The following is a 20,843-nucleotide window of genomic DNA, read 5'->3' as shown; positions in this document are numbered from 1 at the left end:
GGGGAGCCCACCTGCAGCGCGGGGACACGGATGCAGTTGACCAGGTAGGGCTTGGTGGTCTCCAGCAATGAGACGAAGGCAAGGAGCTGGTGGTGGCAGCTCAGCCCGTCCTCTGTGGGGGGACAGGGGGACATTTCAGCTGGGTTCGGCCCCTCCCCGTGTCCAGCGACCCAATATCACCACTGGGCGTCCCCGAGAAAATAATGGTATTGCCAATGGGTGACCCAAAGCTCCCCAGGTATTGCCTATGAATGATCCCAAAAAAGGGAAATCGTCAGCAGGTGACCCAAAAAAAACAAATATCCCCAATGGGACCCCCCAAAAAAACCCAAATATTTGCAATGAATGGCCTAGAAAATCCTAAAATCATTAGCGAGTGACCCAAAAAAACCAAATATTGCCAATGAATGGCCTAAAACCCCCTGAAATTACACGTGGGATACCCAAAAGACACAAGTATCCCCCAATGGGTGACCCAAAAAAACCCAAAATCATCAACAGGTGACCTAGAAAACCCAAATATTGCCAATGAGGGGTCCAAGGAAACCCAAATCATCAACAAGTGACCCAAAACCCCCAAAATATTGCCAATGAATGACCTAAAAACCCAAGCATCCCCAATGAGTGACCCCAAAAACCCACAATCATCAATGGGTGACCCAATAAGACCCAAATATTGCCGACGAATGGCCCCCAAACCCCAAATCATCAATGGGAGACCCAAAAAAAACCCAATTATCACTGATGAATGGCCTAAAAACCCCCAAATCATCAATGGGAGACCCCAAACACCCACAATCATCAATGGGGGACCTGAAGTCCCCAGTATTATAGCCAAGGGTGACCCAAAAACCCAAGTATCCCCAACGGGTGACTCCTCCCAAAGGAATTATCACCAATGAATGGCCTAAAAACCCCCAAATCATCAATGGGAGACCCCAAACACCCACAATCATCAACGGGGGACCCGAAATCCCCCAAATTATAGTCAAGGGTGACCCAAAAACCCAAGTATCCCCAACAGGTGACCCCCAAAAAAACAATTATCACTGATGAACGGCCTAAAAACCCTAAATCATCAATGGGAGACCCCAAACCCCCAAATCATCAATGGGGGACCCGAAATCTCCAATATTATAGCCAACAGATGACCCAAAAACCCAAGTATCCCCAACGGGTGACTCCTCCCAAAGGAATTATCACCAATGAATGGCCTAAAAACCCCCAAATCATCAATGGGAGACCCCAAACACCCACAATCATCAACGGGGGACCCGAAATCCCCAAAATTACAGCCAAGGGTGACCCAAAAACCCAAGTATCCCCAACGGGTGACTCCTCCCAAAAGAATTATCACCAATGAATGGCCTAAAAGCCCCCAAATCATCAATGGGAGACCCAAAACACCCACAATCATCAACGGGGGACCCAAAATCCCCAAAATTATAGCCAAGGGTGACCCAAAAACCCAAGTATCCCCAACGGGTGACTCCTCCCAAAGGAATTATCACCAATGAATGGCCTAAAAACCCCCAAATCATCAATGGGAGACCCCAAACACCCACAATCATCAACGGGGGACCCGAAATCCCCAAAATTACAGCCAAGGGTGACCCAAAAACCCAAGTATCCCCAACGGGTGACTCCTCCCAAAAGAATTATCACCAATGAATGGCCTAAAAGCCCCCAAATCATCAATGGGAGACCCAAAACACCCACAATCATCAATGGGGGACCTGAAGTCCCCAGTATTATAGCCAAGGGTGACCCAAAAACCCAAGTATCCCCAACGGGTGACTCCTCCCAAAGGAATTATCACCAATGAACGGCCTAAAAACCCCCAAATCATCAATGGGAGACCCCAAACACCCACAATCATCAACGGGGGACCCGAAATCCCCAAAATTATAGTCAAGGGTGACCCAAAAACCCAAGTATCCCCAACAGGTGACCCAAAAAAAGCCAATTATCACTGATGAACGGCCTAAAAACCCCCAAATCATCAATGGGAGACCCCAAACACCCACAATCATCAATGGGGGACCTGAAGTCCCCAGTATTATAGCCAAGGGTGACCCAAAAACCCAAGTATCCCCAACGGGTGACTCCTCCCAAAGGAATTATCACCAATGAATGGCCTAAAAACCCCCCAGATCATCAACGGGTGGCCCCCAAAACCCCAAATATCACCCCTGAATCCCCATTATTGCTCTCCCACCTTCAGTGCCACGCTCTGCCCGGGCGTGCAGCAGCTCAGGGCTGGTGGCGAAGACACAGGTGGGATGGAGCACGATGCCCTGCTTGCTCTTGGTGTGAAAAATCTGCAGAAAGAGCAAAATCAGCCCCTCGAAAAAATTCATTTGAAGAGAACGGAGAGGAAAAATGAGTCGACCCCCCCAAAAAAGGCAAGGATTTATGGAGGAACCTGGTCGGAATCCTTGCGGCTGTCGTTGAGGGGGTCGGGGATGGCGAGTTGTGGGTACAGCCCCCGGCACAGCACCAGTTTGAGCAGGGAGAGCTGGGATGTGCTGAGGATGGAGCTGGATGCAGCCTGCAGCTCTGCCACGTCGTGTCGCAGCTGGAACTTCACGTCCTGGGGGGGGGGGGGTTGAACCCAAAAAATATAATGCCCAGGGGTTTGGATTTCGCCCCAAATACGTAAATCCTACAGAAGGGATTCAGCACAACAGACAGCGAATCTCGAGGTGGGATTTAGACCCAAAAAACCCAAAATCTCGGGGTGGGATTTCGCACAAAGAGCGAAATCTTGAGGTGGGACTCAGCCCCAAAAAGACTCATCAAACAGAAGAGATGCAGCCCCAAAAACACCATGGCTTGAGGTGGGATTTAGCCCCAAAACCACAAATCCTACAGAAGAGATTCAGCCCCAAATCTTGAGGTTGGATTTAGCCTCAAAGATCCAAACCTTGTGCTTGAATTTAGCCCCAGAGATCGGAATCCTAAAGTGGGATTTAGCCCCTAACCACAAATCCTACAGAAGGGTTTCAACCCTAAAAACAGTGAATCCCGAGGTGGGATTTAGCCCCAAAACCCAAATCCTCAAGAAGGGATTCAACTTTCCAAAAACCCAAATCTTGGCGAGGGATTTAGCCCCAAAAACCCAAATCTTGAGGTAGGATTGAGCCCCAAAAACCTAATTCCCAGAAGTGAGATTAGTCCCCAAAATCCCAATTAGGGAAGTTAGGATTAGGATTGAAACAAACAAACAAAAATGAAGTCCAGATTCAGGATTTGATCCCAAAAGTTCAACTCCAGATTCACGATTTTGCCCCAAAACTCCAACTCCAGATTTAAGACTTCAACCCCCAAAAAACAAAGTCCAGATTCAGGATTCAGCCCCAAAATCCCAGCTTCAGATTTACAATTTCATTCCCCAAAAACGAAGCTCGGATTTACGATTTCACCCCAAAACTCCAACTCCAGATTCAGGATTCAGCCCCAAATCCCAACTCCAGATTTATGATTTCATTCCCCAAAACAAAGCCCAGATTCCAGATTTCAGCCCAAAACTCGAACTCCAGATTCAGGATTCAGCCCCAAAATCCCAACTCCAGATTTACAATTTCATTCCCCAAAAACGAAGCGCAGATTCCAGATTTCACCCCAAAACTCCAACTCCAGATTCAGCCCCAAAATCCCAACTCCAGATTTACGATTTCAATCCCCAAAACAAAGCCCGGATTCCAGATTTCACCCCAAAACTCCAACTCCAGATTCAGGATTCAACCCCAAATCCCAACTCCAGATTTATGATTTCATTCCCCAAAACGAAGCCCAGATTCCAGATTTCAGCTCAAAACTCGAACTCCGGATTCAGGATTCAGCCCCAAAATCCCAACTCCAGATTTACGATTTCATTCCCCAAAAAACGAAGCCCAGATTCCAGATTTCACCCCAAAACTCCAACTCCAGATTCCAGATTTCACCCCAAAACTCCAACTCCAGATTCACATTCCCCCCCCCCCCTAAAAAAAACCAAAAATCACCAAAATCCAGATTCACCCCAAATCCCCAACCCCAAAAACTCACCACTTCTCCCCGAACCCCCCACCCCAAAAAAGCCAGGATTTCTCCCCCCCAAACCCCCCGCCCCCTCACCTGGATGTCCACACTGCGCTCCCTGGACCCCCCCTCTCCCTCCTCATCCTCTTCCTCCCCCCCCGAGGACGCAGTGCCGTGGTGCAGCCGCAGCACTTTGCGGGGTCGCGGTGCCGTGCCGCCCTGGCAGCGGTAGAGACGGCGCAGAGCGCGGCGCTCCCGGCGTTGGGTGGGGGTCTGGGGGTCGTTGAGGGGGGGGTCCACCAGGTGATGGTCCCGGAGCAGATCCTGGAAAGGGAGGAGAGAGGGAGGTGGGTCAAAATTGGGGTGGGGTTGGGTGGGATGATGGAAGGAATGGGGTGATTTGGGGTAGGATTTTGGGGGTGGGATTGGGGTGGGATTGGGGAGGAATTGGGGAGGAATAAATGGGGTGATTTTGGGGTGGGAGTGGGAAGGAATTGGGGAGGAATAAATGGGGTGATTTTGGGGTGGGATTTTGGGGGCGGGATTGGGGTGGAATTGGGGAGGAATAAATGGGGGGATTTGGGGTGGGATTTTGGGGGTGATTTTGGGGTGGAATTGGGGAGGAATTGGGGAGGAATAAATGGGGTGATTTTGGGGTGGGATTTTGGAGGAATTGGGGAGGAATAAATGGGGTGATTTGGGGTGGGATTTTGGGGGTGGGATTGGGGTGGAATTGGGGAGGAATGAATGGGGTGATTTGGGGTGGGATTTTGGGGGTGGGATTGGGGTGGAATTGGGGAGGAATAAATGGGGTGATTTTGGGGTGGGAGTGGGAAGGAATTGGGGAGGAATAAATGGGGTGATTTTGGGGTGGGATTTTGGGGGCGGGATTGGGGTGGAATTGGGGAGGAATAAATGGGGTGATTTGGGGTGGGATTTTGGGGGTGATTTTGGGGTGGGATTGGGGAGGAATAAATTGGGTGATTTTGGAGTGGGATTTTGGGGGTGGGATTGGGGTGGAATTGGGGAGGAATAAGGTGGGATTGAGGCAGTTTTGGGGCAGGATTCGGGTGGGGTTGGGTGAGAGTGAGCAGTTTTGGGGTGGGATTGGGTGGCTTTGGGATGGGATTGAGAGCTTTTGGGGTAGGATTGGGTGACTTGGGGCAATTCTGGGGTGGGATTGGGCTCCTTTGGGCAAATCTGGAGTAAGACTGGGAGGTTTTGGGGAGAGATTGGGTGGTTTTGGGGTGAGAAGCGGGCGCGACTGGGTGGTTTGGGGCGATTTGGGGCGGGATTGGGGTGGGATCGGGCAATTTGAGGTGGGATGAACACGAAACTGAGGTGAGTTTGGGGTAAAATGGGGGGGTTTTGGGGGACCCAGAACCCACCTGGAACTGGCGCCGTAGGTTGGCAGCCTCGTAAAGTCGCTGCTCCTCCAAACCGCGCCGCCGGCACCACCGCCGAGAAGCACCGCAGCGCTGGGACTTCATCTGCAGGGGGGCACCAAAATGGGGGGTGGGCTGGGGGTTGGTTTTGGGGTAACCAAAATGGGGACGTTTGGGTCTTTCCATGATGTAAAAAACAGGGCGGTTTTATGGTTTAATTAACCCCAAATTGGTGGGGGGTCCTTTGTGGGGGGCGGTGGGTTTTAGAGTAGGGGGTTGTTTTGGGGTTGGATGGTTTCAGGGCTACAATTTGGGGAGGTTTGGGTGTTTCCACGATGCAAAATTTGGGTGGTTTTATGCCTTAAAGACCCCAAATTGGGGTGGGGTCCTTTAGAGGGATCCTTTGGAGGTGGGGTCCTTTGGGGTGGGTTCTGTCAGGGCCATTTTTGGGGCTGGATTCCTTTGGGGCAGACGCTTTCCAGGTCACCAAATTGGGGAGGTTTGGGTGTTTCCACGATGCAGAATTTGGGTGGTTTTATGCTTTACAGACCCCAAATTGGGGTGGGGTCCTTTAGAGGGGTCCTTTAGAGGTGGGGTCCTTTGGGGTGGCTTCTATCAGAGTCGTTTTGGGGTTGGATTCCTTTGGGGCAGACGCTTTGAGGGGCACCAAACTGGGCACATTTGGGTGTTTCCACGACGCAAAATTTGGGTGGTTTTATGCCTTAAAGACCCCAAATTGGGGTGGGGTCCTTTAGAGGGGTCTTTTGGGGGTGAGGTCCTTTGGGGTGGCTTCTATCAGAGTCGTTTTGGGGTTGGATTCCTTTGGGGCAGATGCTTTCAAGGGCACCAAACTGGGCACATTTGGGTGTTTCCACAACGCAAAATTTGGGTGGTTTTATGCTTTAAAGACCCCAAATTGGGGTGGGGTCCTTTAGAGGGGTCCTTTGGAGGTGGGGTCCTTTGGGGTGGCTTCTATCAGAGTCGTTTTGGGGTCGGATTCCTTTGGGGCAGACCCTTTGAGGGGCACCAAATTGGGGACGTTTGGGTGTTTCCACGATGCAAAATTTGGGTGGTTTTATGCCTTAAAGACCCCAAATTGGGGTGGGGTCCTTTAGAGGGGTCCTTTGGAGGTGGGGTCCTTTGGGTTGGGTTCTGTTGGGGTTGTTTTGGGGCCGGATTCCTTTGGGGCAGACGCTTTCGGCGCGCACAAAACGGTGCCATTTGCGCATTTCTCCGCCACCAAACTGCCGCGGTTGCAGCGTTTCGTTTTAGTTTTTTTTTGTCCCCCCTCCCCCAAAAACACCCTTTTCCTCCTGGTTTCACCACCCCCCTCACCTTCAGCCACTCGTTGAAGGCGTTGAGCAGAGTCAGGGGGTCCCCGTGGGGGCTCTCCAGCGCCCGCCGTGCCGCGGCGCGTTCGGCATCCGAGAGGCGGAGGAACGGCGACGGGACGCTGAGCATCGCCGCCACCGTCAGCGTCGGCTCAGCCAGATCAAAAAGGGACCCCAGCACCAACATCTTACCTGCGGGGTGGGAACGGAGGAGGGGGGAAGGGGTTAATTTTAAGGGTGGGGTGTTTTGTTTTTTTTATGGAGAGGGGGGTTTCTCACCCAGGACCACATCGACGGGGAGCTGCGCCAGCAGCGCGCCGATGGGCGTCAGATTTTCGGCGTCGTCCAAAGCGCCCTGAGCGCGGAGGTAACGCAGGGCTGAGTCCAGGCTGGAGGATGAGGGGGGGTCCAGGAAGGGGAAGGAGCGGGGGTCGCCCAAGCCCATGCTCTTCAGCTGGAGGTGGGAGGGTAGAAAGGGGGCGGGGGGTGAGAAAATGGGGATAATGATGGAGGGATGGGTGGAGGGAGGGAGGGGGGAAAGGGAAGAGTGAGGAGGGAAAAGGGAGGATGGAGGTGAAGGGGAAGGAGAGAAGGAGGAGAAGGGGAAGGAGAGAAGGAGGGGAAGGGGAAGAGGAAAAGGAGGGGAGGGGAAGAGGAGAAGGAGGGGAGGGGGAGAGGAGAAGGAGGGGAGGGGGAGAGGAGAAGGAGGGGAGGGGGAGAGGAGAAGGAGGGGAAGGGGGAGAGGAGAAGGAGGGGAAGGGGGGAAGAGAAGGAGGGGAGGAGGACGGGGAGGAGGAGGGGGGAGAGGAGAGGAGAAGGGGAGGGGAGGGGAGGGGAGGGGAGGGGAGGGGAGGGGAGGGGAGGGGAGGGGAGGGGAGGGGAGGGGAGGGGAGGGGAGGGGAGGGGAGGGGAGGGGAGGGGAGGGGAGGGGAGGGGAGGGGAGGGGAGGGGAGGGAAGGGGAGGGAAGGGGAGGGAAGGGGAGGGAAGGGGAGGGAAGGGGAGGGAAGGGGAGGGAAGGGGAGGGAAGGGGAGGGAAGGGGAGGGAAGGGGAGGGAAGGGAAGGGAAGGGAAGGGAAGGGAAGGGAAGGGAAGGGAAGGGAAGGGAAGGGAAGGGAAGGGAAGGGAAGGGAAGGGAAGGGAAGGGAAGGGAAGGGAAGGGAAGGGAAGGGAAGGGAAGGGAAGGGAAGGGAAGGGAAGGGAAGGGAAGGGAAGGGAAGGGAAGGGAAGAGAAAAAAGGGGGGGAGGAAGGGGAAACAAGGAGGGAAGGAAAGAGGGAAGGGGGAAGGAAGAAAGGAAGGAGGAGGAAAACAAAGGAAGATGACAGATGCTGAGATGAAGACGGTGGGAAGGAATGGGGTGGATGATGGAAGGGAAAATGGTGGATGGTGGATGGGAGGATGGAGGGGATGGGAGGATGGAGGGGGATGGGAGGATGGAGGGGGATGGGAGGATGGAGGGGGATGGGAGGATGGAGGGGGATGGGAGGATGGAGGGGGATGGGAGGATGGAGGGGATGGGAGGATGGAGGGGATGGGAGGATGGAGGGGGATGGGAGGATGGAGGGGGATGGGAGGATGGAGGGGGATGGGAGGATGGAGGGGGATGGGAGGATGGAGGGGATGGGAGGATGGAGGGGATGGAAGGATGGAGGGGATGGGAGGATGGAGGCGGAAGGAAGGATGGAGGCGGAAGGAAGGATGGAGGCGGAAGGAAGGAAAGGAGGACAGGTGGGAAAACAAAGGAGAAGAACAGAAGGAAGGCTGACAGACAGGCGAAACGATGCGATACCCCAAAGGACCACAGAGCTTCGCACCTCCCCAACCCCCAACCCAAGGAGAAACAATGGCGGAACGCCCACCCCAAAGGTGAGGAACCCGTTACCAGCAGCACCACGGAATCCAGAGCCACCCTCTGGATCTCTGGCACTGGGTACGGAGCAAAAGCTTCCAAGTCAGACTCGGAATAGAGGCGGAAACAAATCCCTGGCCCCGTCCGACCGGCGCGGCCCTTCCGCTGCTCCGCGCTGGCGCGGCTGATCCAGAACTCCTGCAGGCGCTGCAGTTTGCACTGCGGGTCGTAACTCATCTCCTTCACCTTCCCTGCGGGAGAGATGGGAAACGTGGGATGGGAAAAGGGGGCAGGAGAAAGGATGGAGGGCAAGGGGATAAAGGGGAAGGAGGGGGGAAGGAGGAAAGGGAAAGGGGAAGGGGAAGGAGGGGAAGGGGAAGGAGGGGAAGGGGAAGGAGGGGAAGGGGAAGGAGGGGAAGGGGAAGGAGGGGAAGGGGAAGGAGGGGAAGGGGAAGGAGGGGAAGGGGAAGGAGGGGAAGGGGAAGGAGGGGAAGGGGAAGGAGGGGAAGGGGAAGGAGGGGAAGGGGAAGGAGGGGAAGGGGAAGGAGGGGAAGGGGAAGGAGGGGAAGGGGAAGGAGGGGAAGGGGAAGGAGGGGAAGGGGAAGGAGGGGAAGGGGAAGGGGAAGGAGGGGAAAAGGAAGGGGAAGGAGAGGAAGGGGGAGGAAGGGAAAGGGAAGGGGAAGGAGGAGAAGGGGAAGGAGGGGAAGACTGTGGGAAAAGGGAAGGGGGAGGAAGGGAAGGGGGAGAAAGAAGGAAAGACAAGAGAGGAAAGAAAAGGAGGAAGTAAGGGGGGAAAGAAGGAAAGGGAGGAAAAGAAAGGAGTTGGGCAGGAGGGCAGGAGGGGCTGCGGCGCACCAGAGTCCAGCACGAAGCGGATGCCATCGATGGTGATGGAGGTCTCAGCGATGTTGGTGGCCAGGATGCATTTCCTGACACCAGGAGGGGGGACGTCAAACACCTGGGGGCAAACGTGACCAAAACTCCTTCCTTTTCCCCCAAAAAACATCCCTCCTTCCCCCAAAGCTCTCCTTTTCCCACTCCAATTCTCCCCTTCCCACCAAACCTCCCTCCTTTCCCACCACAAACATCGCTCGATTCCACCAAATCTCCCTCCTCTCCACCAAATTCCTCGCTCCTCTCCCCCCAAAACTCTCTTTTCCCCCCAAATCTCCCTCCTTTCCCCATAATCTCTCTCTCCTTTCCCCCAAAACTCAGTGTTCCCCCCCAAATCTCCCCCCATTCCCTCCAAATCTCCATCCTTTCCCCCAAACCTCCCCATTCCCCCCAAGTTTCCCCCCATTCCCCCCCAAATCTCCCCTTATTCCCCCCAAATCTCCCCCATTCCCCCCATCTGCCCCTTCCCCCCCCAAATCTCCCTCCTTTCCCCATAATCTCCATCCTTAGCCCCCAAACCATCATTCCTTTCCCCCAAAACTCACTTTTCCCCTCCAAATCTCCCCCTATCCGCCCCCAAACCTCCTCCTATCCCCACAAACCTCCCCCCATTCCCCCCAAATCTCCATCCTTTCCCCCAAACCTCCCCCCAGTCCCCCCAAATTTCCCCCCATCCCCTCCAAATCTCTCACTTTGCCCTCCAAACCTCCCCCTATTCCCCCCAAATTTCCCACCTTTCCCCATAATCTCTCTCCTTTCCCCCAAAACTCACTTTCCCCCCCCAAACCTCCCCCTATTCCCCCCAAATCTCCATCCCTTCCCCCAAATCTCCCCCCATCCCCTCCAAATCTCCATCCTTTCTCCCAAATCTCCCTCTATTCCCCACAAATCTCCCTCTCTTCCCCCAAATCTCCCCCCACTCCCCCCAAATCTCCATCCTTTCCCCCAAACCTCCCCCTATTCCCCCCAAACCTCCCCCCAACCCCCCCAAATCCCCCTCCTTTCCCCCCAAATCTCCCCCCATCCCCCCCAAATCTCTCACTTTGCCCCCCAAACCTCCCCCTATTCCCCATAATCTCTCTCCTTTCCCCCAAAACTCATTTTTTCCCCCCAAACTTCCCCCTATTCCCCCCAAATCTCCCCTTATTCCCCCCAGGTTTCCCCCCATTCCCCACCAAACCCCCCCTATACCCCCCAAATCTCCATCCTTTCCCCCAAATCTCCCTCTATTCCCCCCAAACCTCCCCCTGTTCCCCCCAAATCTCCATCCTTTCCCCCAAATCTCCCTCTATTCCCCCCAAACCTCCCCCTGTTCCCCCCAAATCCCCCTCCTTTCCCCCAAACCTCCCCCTATTCCCCATAATCTCTCTCCTTTCCCCCAAAACTCATTTCCCCCACCCCAAATCTCCCCCTATTCCCTCCAAACCTCCCCCCATCCCCCCAAATCCCCCTCCTTTCCCCCAAATCCCCCCGACCCCCCTCCCCTACCCCCCCTCCACCCCTCCCCAACCCCTCCCCCCCCCCCCTGCACCTTATCCTGCTCTGCAACGGGCAGCCCGCTGTGCAGGGGCAGCAGCACCCAGCGCCCCGTTTTTTCAGCATAGTCCCTGGCCGCCTCCATCACCACCCTGATCTCCATCACCCCGCTCAGGAACACCAGCAGATCCCCACGTTCCTCCGGTGGGCAGCGCCGGTCGATGGATTCCAAAACCCTTAAATAGGGTCGGGGGTCCAAACGTTCCCATCTGCCTGGGGTCATCACCTCCGCCTCCTCCTTGGGGATGGGGTTGTAAATGACCTGGGGTGGGAAAAAGGGGGGTGGGAGGGGTTGGGGTTGGCACCAAAAGATGGAATCTGATGGGGGGGATTCAGCCCCAAAATGTCCCGATTGTAAAGGTGGGGTTCTAACCCCAAATCCCAAGGCATAAAGAAGGGATCTGGCCCTAAAGACCCAATACGGGATTTGGGATGGAATCCCAAGGACCCAACCCCAGGTTTGGGATTGAGCCCCAAAGAACCCAACTCCAGATTTGGGACTGAGCTCCAAAGAACCCAACTCCAGATTCGGGATTCAGCCCCAAGGAACCCAACTCCAGATATGGAGTTGAGCCCCAAAGAACCCAACTCCAAATTTGGGATTGAGACCCAAGGACCCAATACCAGATTCGGGATTGAACCCCAGGGACCCAACTCCAGATTTGGAGTTGAGCCCCAATGACCCCAACTCCAAATTCAGGATTGACCCCCAAGGACCCAACTCCAGATTCAGGATTCAGCCCCAAAGAACCCAACTCCAAATTCAGGATTGACCCCCAAGGACCCAACTCCAGATTCAGGATTCAGCCCCAATGACCCCAACTCCAAATTCAGGATTGAGCCCTGAAGATCCAATTCCACATTCAAGATTGACCCAAAAGAACCCAACCCCAGATTCTGGATTCAGCCCCAAGGACCCAACTCCAGATTCAGGATTGACCCTAAAGAAGCCAACTCCACATTTGGGATTGACTCCCATGGACCCAACTCCAGATTTGGGATTCAGCCCCAATGACCCCAACTCCAAATTCAGGATTGACCCCCAAAGACCCAACTCCAGATTTAGGATTCAGCCCCAAAGAACCCAACTCCAAATTCAGGATAGACCCCCATGGACCCAACTCCAGATTTGGGGTTGAGCTCCAATGACCCCAACTCCAAATTCAGGATTGAGCCCTGAAGATCCAATTCCAGATTCAGGATTGACCCCCAAGGACCCAACTCCAGATTCAGGATTCAGCCCCAAAGAACCCAACTCCAGATTCAGGATTGAGCCCCAAAGAACCCAACTCCAGATTCAGGATTGACTCCCATGGACCCAACTCCAGATTCAGGATTCAGCCCCAATGACCCCAACTCCAAATTCAGGATTGACCCCCAAGGACCCAACCCCAGATTTGGGATTCAGCCCCAAGGACCAAACTCCAAATTCAGGATCGACCCCCAAGGACCCAACTCCAGATTTGGGGTTAAGCCCCAATGACCCCAACTCCAGATTCAGGATTGACCCCCAAGGACCCAACGCCAGATTTGGGGTTGAACCCCAATGACCCCAACTCCAGATTCAGGATTGACCCCCAAGGACCCAACCCCAGATTCTGGATTCAGCCCCAAGGACCCCAACTCCAAATTCAGGATCGACCCCCAAGGACCCAACTCCAGATTTGGGGTTAAGCCCCAAGGACCCAACTCCAGATTCATGACTGACCCCAAAGAACCCAATCCCAGATTCGGGATTCACCCCCAATGACCCCAACTCCAGATTCACGATTGACCCCCACGGCCCCAACTCCAGATTCAGGATTCACCCCCAATGACCCCCACTCCAGATTCAGGATTGACCCCAAAGAACCCAATCCCAGATTTGGGATTCACCCCCAATGACCCCAACTCCAGATTTGGGATTCACCCCCAATGACCCCAACTCCAGATTCAGGATTGACCCCCACGGCCCCAACTCCAGATTCGGGATTCACCCCCAATGACCCCAACTCCAGATTCAGGATTGACCCCAAAGAACCCAATCCCAGATTCGGGATTCACCCCCAATGACCTCAACTCCAGATTCACGATTGAGCCCCACGGCCCCAACTCCAGATGTGGGATTCAGCCCCAATGACCCCAACTCCAGATTCACAATTGAGCCCCACGGCCCCAACTCCAGATTTGGGATTCAGCCCCAATGACCCCAACTCCAGATTCAGGATTGACCCCCACGGCCCCAACTCCAGATTTGGGATTCAGCCCTGAGGACTCAACTTCAGATCTGGGATTCAGCCCCAATGACCCCAACTCCAAATTCAGGATTGACCCCCAAGGACCCAACTCCAGATTCAGGATTGACCCCCAATGACCCCAACTCCAGATGTGGGATTCAGCCCCAAACTCCAAATTCGGAATCGACCCCCACGGCCCCAACTGCAGCCCACCGCCGGCCCCCCAGCCCCCCCCTCCTCACCGAGATGGGGAAACTCCTGCCCGGCACCTGCACCACGGGAGCCCCCCCAAAGTAGCGGGCGAGGAGCTCGATGTTGATGGTGGCCGACATGAGCAGCAGGCGCAGCTCGGGGCGCGAGGGCAGCAGCCTCCGAAGGACCCCCAGCAGGACGTCGGCGTGGAGGTGCCGCTCGTGGACCTCGTCGACTATCAGGACCTGGTAGGAGGAGAGCTGGGGGTCCCGCTGCGCCTGGCGGAGCAGCAGCCCCTCGGTCAGGAAGAGGAGCTGCGTGCAGGGAGAGCGCGTGGAGTCGAAACGGATCTGATAGGAGACCTGGGGGGAGGGGAGGGGGGTTAGAGTGCATTGAGGGGGGGGAAGGGGGGGAAATGGGGGGAGAAGGGGGATGAGGAAGAGGAGCTGCGTGCAGGGGGAGCGCAAGGAGTCGAAACAGATCTGATAGGAGACCTGGGGGGAGGGGAGGGGGGTTAGAGTGCATTGAGGGGGGGAAGGGGGGGGAAATGGGGGGAGAAATGGGGGGAGAAATGGGGGGAGAAATGGGGGGAAGGGGGGAAAAATGGGGAGAAGGGGGATGAGGAAGAGGATTTGGGTGGAGGGAGAGATGGAGGTATTGAAAGGGATCTGATAGGAGACCTGGGGGGAGGGGAGGGGGGTTAGAGTGATGGAGGGGGGGGAGGGGGGGGAAATGGGGGGAAAAGGGGGAGAAGGGGGAGAAAATGGGGGGAAGGGGGGAAAATGGAGAGAAGGGGGAGAAGGGGGGAAAATGGGGAGAAGGGGGGAAAAAGGGGAGAAGGGGGCAAGAAATGGGGAGAAGGGGGCAAGAAATGGGGAGAAGGGGGCAAGAAATGGGGAGAAGGGGGCAAGAAATGGGGATGAGGAAGAGGAGCTGGGTGCAGGGAGAGTGCGTGGAGTCGAAACAGATCTGATAGGAGACCTGGGGGGAGGGGAGGGGGGTTAGAGTGATGGAGGGAGGGGAAGGGGGGGGAAATGGGGGGAGAAGGGGGAGAAAATGGGGGGAAGGGGGGAAAAATGGGGAGAAGGGGGATGAGGAAGAGGATTTGGGTGGAGGGAGAGATGGAGGTATTGAAAGGGATCTGATAGGAGACCTGGGGGAGAGGGGAGGGGGGTTAGAGTGCATTGAGGGGGGGGAGGGGGGAGAAATGGGGGGAGAAGGGGGAGAAATGGGGGGGAGGGGGGAAAAATGGGGAGAAGGGGGAAAAAAATGGGGAGAAGGGGGGAAGAATGGGGAGAAGGGGGGAAAAAATGGGGAGAAGGGGGGAAAAAATGGGGAGAAGGGGGGAAAAAATGGGGAGAAGGGGGGAAAAAATGGGGAGAAGGGGGGAAGAATGGGGAGAAGGGGGGAAAAAATGGGAGAAGGGGGGAAAAAATGGGAGAAGGGGGGAAAAATGGGGAGAAGGGGGGAAAAATGGGAGAAGGGGGGAAGAATGGGGAGAAGGGGGGAAAAATGGGAGAAGGGGGGAAGAATGGGGAGAAGGGGGGAAGAATGGGGAGAAGGGGGGAAGAAATGGGGAGAAGGGGGGAAGAAATGGGGAGAAGGGGGGAAGAAATGGGGAGAAGGGGGGAAGAAATGGGGAGAAGGGGGGAAAAATGGGGAGAAGGGGGGAAAAATGGGGAGAAGGGGGGAAAATGGGGATGAGGAAGAGGAGCTGGGTGCAGTGGGAGCGCGTGGAGTTGAAACGGATCTGATGGGAGACCTGGGGGGAGGGGAGGGGGGTCAGAGTGCATTGAGGGGGGGGAGGGGGGAGGAATGGGGGAAAAGGGGATGGAAATGGGGGAAAAGGGAGAAAAAAGGGGAGAAGGGGGGGAAGAAGGGGGAAAAATGGAAGATGGGTGAAAAGTGGGATGAAAATGGGTCAGGAATGGGAGGAGAATGGGGCAGAAACGGGAACATCAGGGGTCAGCAATGGGAGATGGGTCAGAAATGGGAAGAGAATGGGTCAGAAATGGGAACATCAGGGATCAAGAATGGAAGATGGGTCAGAAATGGGAAGAGGATGGGTCAAGACTGGGAGATGGGTGAAAAATGGGATGAAAATGGGTGAGAAATGGGAGGAGAATGGGTCAGAAATGGGAACATAACGGGTCAAGAATGGAAGATGGGTGAAAAATAAGATGAGAATGGGTCAGAAATGGGAGATGGGTGAAAAATGGGATGAAAATGGGTGAGAAATGGGAGCAGAATGGGACAGTGTGGGAACATCAGGGGTCAGCATGGGAATGTAACGGGTCAACTATGGCAGATGGGTGAAAAGTGGGATGAGAATGGGTGAGAAATGGGAGCAGAGTGGGCCAGAAATGGGAACATCAGGGGTCAAGAATGGAAGATGGGTCAGAAATGGGAAGAAAATGGGTCAAGAATGGAAGATGGGTGAAAAGTGGGCTGAGAATGGGTCAGAAATGGGAGGAGAATGGGGCAGAAATGGGAACATCAGGGGTCAGCAACAGGAGATGGGTCAGAAATGGGAAGAGAATGGGTCAGCAATGGGAGATGGGTGAAAAATGGTAGGAAAATGGATCAGAAATGAGAAGAGAATGGCTCAGTGTGGGAACAATGGGTCAACAATGCGTCAAGAATGGAAGATGGGTGAAAAATGGGATGAAAAATGGGAGGAGAATGGGGCAGTGTGGGAACATAAGGGGTCAAGAATGGGAGATGGGTGAAAAGTGGGATGAAAATGGGTGAGAAATGGGAGGAGAGTGGGGCAGAAATGGGAACATCATGGAGCAAGAGTGAAAGATGGGTCAGAAATGGGAAGAGAATGGGTCAAGAATGGAAGATGGGTGAAAAGTGGGCTGAGAATAGATCAGAAATGGGAGGAGAGTGGGTCAGAAATGGGAACATCAGGGATCAAGAGTGAAAGATGGGTGAAAAGTGGGATGAGAATGGGTGAGAAATGGGAAGAGAATGGGTCAGACATGGGAGATGGGTGAAAAATAAGATGAGAATGGGTCAACAATGGGAGGAGAATGGGGCAGTGTGAGAATGTAACAGGTCAAGAATGAAAGATGGGTCAGAAATGGGAAGAGGATGGGTCAAGACTGGGAGATGGGTGAAAAATGGGATGAAAATGGGTGAGAAATGGGAGGAGAATGGGTCAGAAATGGGAACATAACGGGTCAAGAATGGAAGATGGGTGAAAAATAAGATGAGAATGGGTCAGAAATGGGAGATGGGTGAAAAATGGGATGAAAATGGGTGAGAAATGGGAGCAGAATGGGACAGTGTGGGAACATCAGGGGTCAGCATGGGAATGTAACGGGTCAACTATGGCAGATGGGTGAAAAGTGGGATGAGAATGGGTGAGAAATGGGAGGAAAGTGGGTCAGAAATGGGAACATCAGGGGTCAAGAATGGAAGATGGGTCAGAAATGGGAAGAAAATGGGTCAAGAATGGAAGATGGGTGAAAAGTGGGCTGAGAATGGGTCAGAAATGGGAGGAGAATGGGGCAGAAATGGGAACATCAGGGGTCAGCAACAGGAGATGGGTCAGAAATGGGAAGAGAATGGGTCAAGAATGGAAGATGGGTGAAAAATGGGATGAAAATGGGTGAGAAATGGGAGCAGAATGGGTCAGAAATGGGAACGTAAGGGGTCAGGAATGGAAGATGGGTGAAAAATAGGGTAAGAATGGGTCAGAAATGGGAGCAGAATGGGTCAGAAATGGGAACGTAAGGGGTCAGGAATGGAAGATGGCTGAAAAATGGGGTGAAAATGGGTGAGAAATGGGAGCAGAATGGGTCAGAAATGGGAACATCAGGGATCAAGAGTGGAAGATGGGTGAAAAGTGGGATGAGAATGGGTCAGAAATGGGAAGAGAATGGGTCAGAAATGGGAACATAAGGGGTCAAGAATAGAAGATGGGTGAGAAATGGGAAGAGAATGGGTCAAGAATGGGAGATGGGTGAAAAGTGGGATGAAAATGGGTCAGAAATGGGAGGAGAATGGGTCAGAAATGGGAACATCAGGGATCAAGAGTGGAAGATGGGTGAAAAGTGGGATGAGAATGAGTGAGAAATGGGAGCAGAGTGGGGCAGTGTGGGAACATCAGGGGTCAACAATGGAAGATGGGTGAGAAATGGGAGGAGAGTGGGTCAGAAATGGGAACATCATGGATCAAGAGTGAAAGATGGGTGAAAAGTGGGATGAGAATGGGTGAGAAATGGGAGCAGAATGGGTCAGAAATGGGAACGTAAGGGGTCAGGAATGGAAGATGGGTGAAAAATGGGGTAAGAATGGGTCAGAAATGGGAGCAGAATGGGGCAGTGTGGGAGCATAAAAGGTCAAGAATGGAAGATGGGTGAAAAATGGGATGAAAATGGGTGAGAAATAGGAGGAGAATGGGTCAGAAATGGGAACATCAGGGGTCAAGAACAGAAGATGGGTGAGAAATGGGAAGAGAATGGGTCAAGAATGGGAGATGGGTGAAAAATGGGATGAAAATTGGTGAGAAATGGGAGGAGAATGGGTCAGAAATGGGAACGTAAGGGGTCAGGAATGGAAGATGGGTGAAAAATGGGGTAAGAATGGGTCAGAAATGGGAGCAGAATGGGGCAGTGTGGGAACATAAGGGGTCAGCAATGGGAGATGGGTCAGAAATGGGAACATAACGGGTCAAGAATGGAAGATGGGTGAAAAATGGGATGAAAATGGGTCAGAAATGGGAGCAGAATGGGTCAGAAATGGGAACGTAAGGGGTCAGGAATGGAAGATGGCTGAAAAATGGGGTGAAAATGGGTGAGGAATGGGAGGAGAGTGGGTCAGAAATGGGAACATCAGGGATCAAGAGTGGAAGACGGGTGAAAAGTGGGATGAGAATGGGTGAGAAATGGGAGCAGAATGGGTCAGAAATGGGAATGTAAGGGGTCAGGAATGGAAGATGGGTGAAAAGTGGGATGAAAATGGGTCAGAAATGGGAGCAGAATGGGGCAGTGTGGGAACATAACGGCTCAAGAATGGAAGATGGGTGAAAAATGGGATGAAAATGGGTGAGAAATGGGAAGAGAATGGGTCAGAAATGGGAACATCAGGGATCAAGAGTGGAAGACGGGTGAAAAGTGGGAAGAGAATGGGTCAGAAATGGGAAGAGAATGGGTCAGAAATGGGAACATCAGGGATCAAGAGTGGAAGATGGGTGAAAAGTGGGATGAGAATGGGTGAGAAATGGGAGCAGAACGGGTCAGACATGGGAGCAGAATGGGTCAACAATGGAAGACGGCTGAAAAACAGGATGCAAACAGACCGACAGCAGAAGATGCCTGAAAAACGTGCTGAGAGCAGATCGAACCCGGCCCAAAGCAGGACAAGGAAGGACCGAAGGACGCACAGAACCACTCCAGCACCCCCCCAAACCCCCAACCCCCCCCCCCCTTCAAACCTGCCCGCCGTGCTGCTGGAGGCTCTCGTGCGCCACGCGCTTTGCCAGCGCCACGCAGGCGATGCGGCGCGGCTGCGTGCAGCCCACGTTTCGGTAGCCGGCCTCCAACAAAAACTGCGGCACCTGCGTGGATTTCCCACACCCCGTGTCCCCGGCCAGCAGCACCACGCGGTGCCGCGCCACCGCGCCCACGATGGGCTCCCGGAAGGCGGCGATGGGCAGCGCCGCGCGATCGCGCCGGATTTGGGCCAGTTTGGCAAAGTTCTGCTTCTGGGTGAAGTCCAGAAAGTGAAGCAGGGCGCGGCGCAGCTCCGCACGCTGATGGGGGGGCAGGGGGGCAGCGGAGCCGCGCGGGGTTTGGGGGGCCGGGAGGGTGAGGTTGATGCGGTGCAGCGCGTCGTAGTGGGGGGGGAAGCTGAGGGGGGGGGGCGGATCCTTCCTGCTGCTTTTTGGGGTCGGGGGTGGGGAGGGATCCCTAATGCTGCGTTTTGGGGTCGGCGATGGATCCTTCCTGCTGTGTTTTAGGGTCAGCGATGGATCCTTCCTGCTGTGTTTTGGGGTCGGCGATGGATCCTTCCTGCTGTGTTTTAGGGTCAGCAATGGATCCTTCCTGCTGTGTTTTGGGGTCGGCGATGGATCCTTCCTGCTGTGTTTTAGGGTCAGCAATGGATCCTTCCTGATGTGTTTTGGGGTCGGCGATGGATCCTTCCTGCTGCGTTTTGGGGTCGGCGATGGATCCTTCCTGATGTGTTTTGGGGTCAGGGTTGGTGATGGATCCTTCCTGCTGCCTTTTGGGGTCAGGGATGGGGACGGATCCTTCCTGCTGTGTTTTGGGGTCGGGGGTGGCGATGGATCCCTCCTGCTGCCTTTTGGGGTCAGCGATGGGGAGGGATCCCTAATGCTGCCTTTTGGGGTCGGGGGTGGGGAGGGATCCTTCCTGCTGCTTTTTGGGGTCAGCGATGGATCCTTCCTGCTGCTCTTTGGGGTCGGGGAGGGATCCCTAATGCTGCTTTTTGGGGTCGGGGATGGAGACAGATCCTTCCTTCTGCGTTTTGGGATGGGATCCTTCCTGCTGCGTTTTGGGGTCAGCGATGGATCCTTCCTGCTGCTTTTTGGGTTTGGGGATGGCGACAGCTCCTTCCTGCTGCTTTTTGGGGTCCGGGGTGGGGAGGGATCCTTCCTGCTGCTTTTTGGGGTCGGGATTGGAGGAGGTTTCCGGCTCTGGAAGCGCCGCAGCCGCTCGAAAAAGGCCCAGAAGTCGCGGATGAAGTCGGGGCTGCAGGGCAGGAGCCCCGCGGGGCCGAAGTGCAGCTCCTCCGCCCGGCGCCGCGCACGCGGGCAGCTCCAGTCCCACGAGGATGGAGGGGGGGGAACATCGTCGTCCGAGCGCATGGCGTGTGGGGCGCGGAAGAGGTGGTGGGGCTGAGCTGTGGGGCGCAGAGGGAGGTTGTGGGTATGAGCTGTGGGGCAGGGAGATCAGCTTCATGTCTGGGACTCAGACACAGCTCCCAGCCCCATAGATCCCAACCCCACAGATCCCTGCCCCACACAGCTCCCAGCCCCATAGATCCCAACCCCACAGATCCCTGCCCCACACAGCTCCCAGCCCCACAGATCCCAGCCCCACAGATCCCTGCCCCACACAGCTCCCAGCCCCACAGCTCCCAGCCCCATAGATCCCAAACCCACAGATCCCAGCCCCACACAGCTCCCAGACCCACAGCTCCCAGACCCATAGATCCCAAACCCACAGATCCCAAACCCACACAGCTCCCAGCCCCACAGCTCCCTGCCCCACACAGCTCCCAGCCCCACACAGCTCAGCCCCATAGATCCCAACCCCACAGATCCCTGCCCCACAGCTCCCAGCCCCATAGATCCCAGCCCCACACAGCTCCCAGACCCACAGATCCCAACCCCACACAGCTCCCAGCCTCACAGATCTCAGCCCCATAGATCCCAGCCCCACAGCTC

At 54.9% G+C, this 20,843-nt stretch overlaps 1 protein-coding gene across 6 annotated transcripts in view; it reads right to left on the bottom strand.

Annotated features, from left to right (window-relative positions):
* The window catches only part of DHX34 (DExH-box helicase 34), a 37,345-nt gene extending 16,790 nt beyond the window's left edge, over window positions 1-20,555 (bottom strand). For 5 of the 6 annotated variants that reach the window (XM_090130025.1, XM_090130023.1, XM_090130024.1 and 2 more), the window contains exons 1-12: window positions 18,870-20,551; window positions 13,477-13,788; window positions 11,014-11,280; window positions 9,444-9,546; window positions 8,622-8,839; window positions 7,019-7,193; window positions 6,744-6,931; window positions 5,412-5,513; window positions 4,120-4,347; window positions 2,426-2,593; window positions 2,219-2,321; window positions 12-112 (exon numbers count right to left, since the gene is read on the bottom strand). In XM_090130025.1, the coding sequence (XP_089986151.1) occupies window positions 12-112; window positions 2,219-2,321; window positions 2,426-2,593; window positions 4,120-4,347; window positions 5,412-5,513; window positions 6,744-6,931; window positions 7,019-7,193; window positions 8,622-8,839; window positions 9,444-9,546; window positions 11,014-11,280; window positions 13,477-13,788; window positions 18,870-20,261 (3,357 nt within the window). In that variant the 5' untranslated portion in view covers window positions 20,262-20,551. The other variant, XM_090130026.1, reaches the window with a different exon arrangement.
* Window positions 20,556-20,843: the final 288 nt, after the last annotated feature.

This window comes from Phasianus colchicus, chromosome 38 (genome assembly GCF_987193195.1).
Source record: "Phasianus colchicus chromosome 38, bPhaCol1.hap1.1, whole genome shotgun sequence".
NCBI classification, from domain to species: Eukaryota; Metazoa; Chordata; class Aves; order Galliformes; family Phasianidae; genus Phasianus; species Phasianus colchicus.
This window is presented reverse-complemented; position numbering and strand designations above follow the sequence as displayed.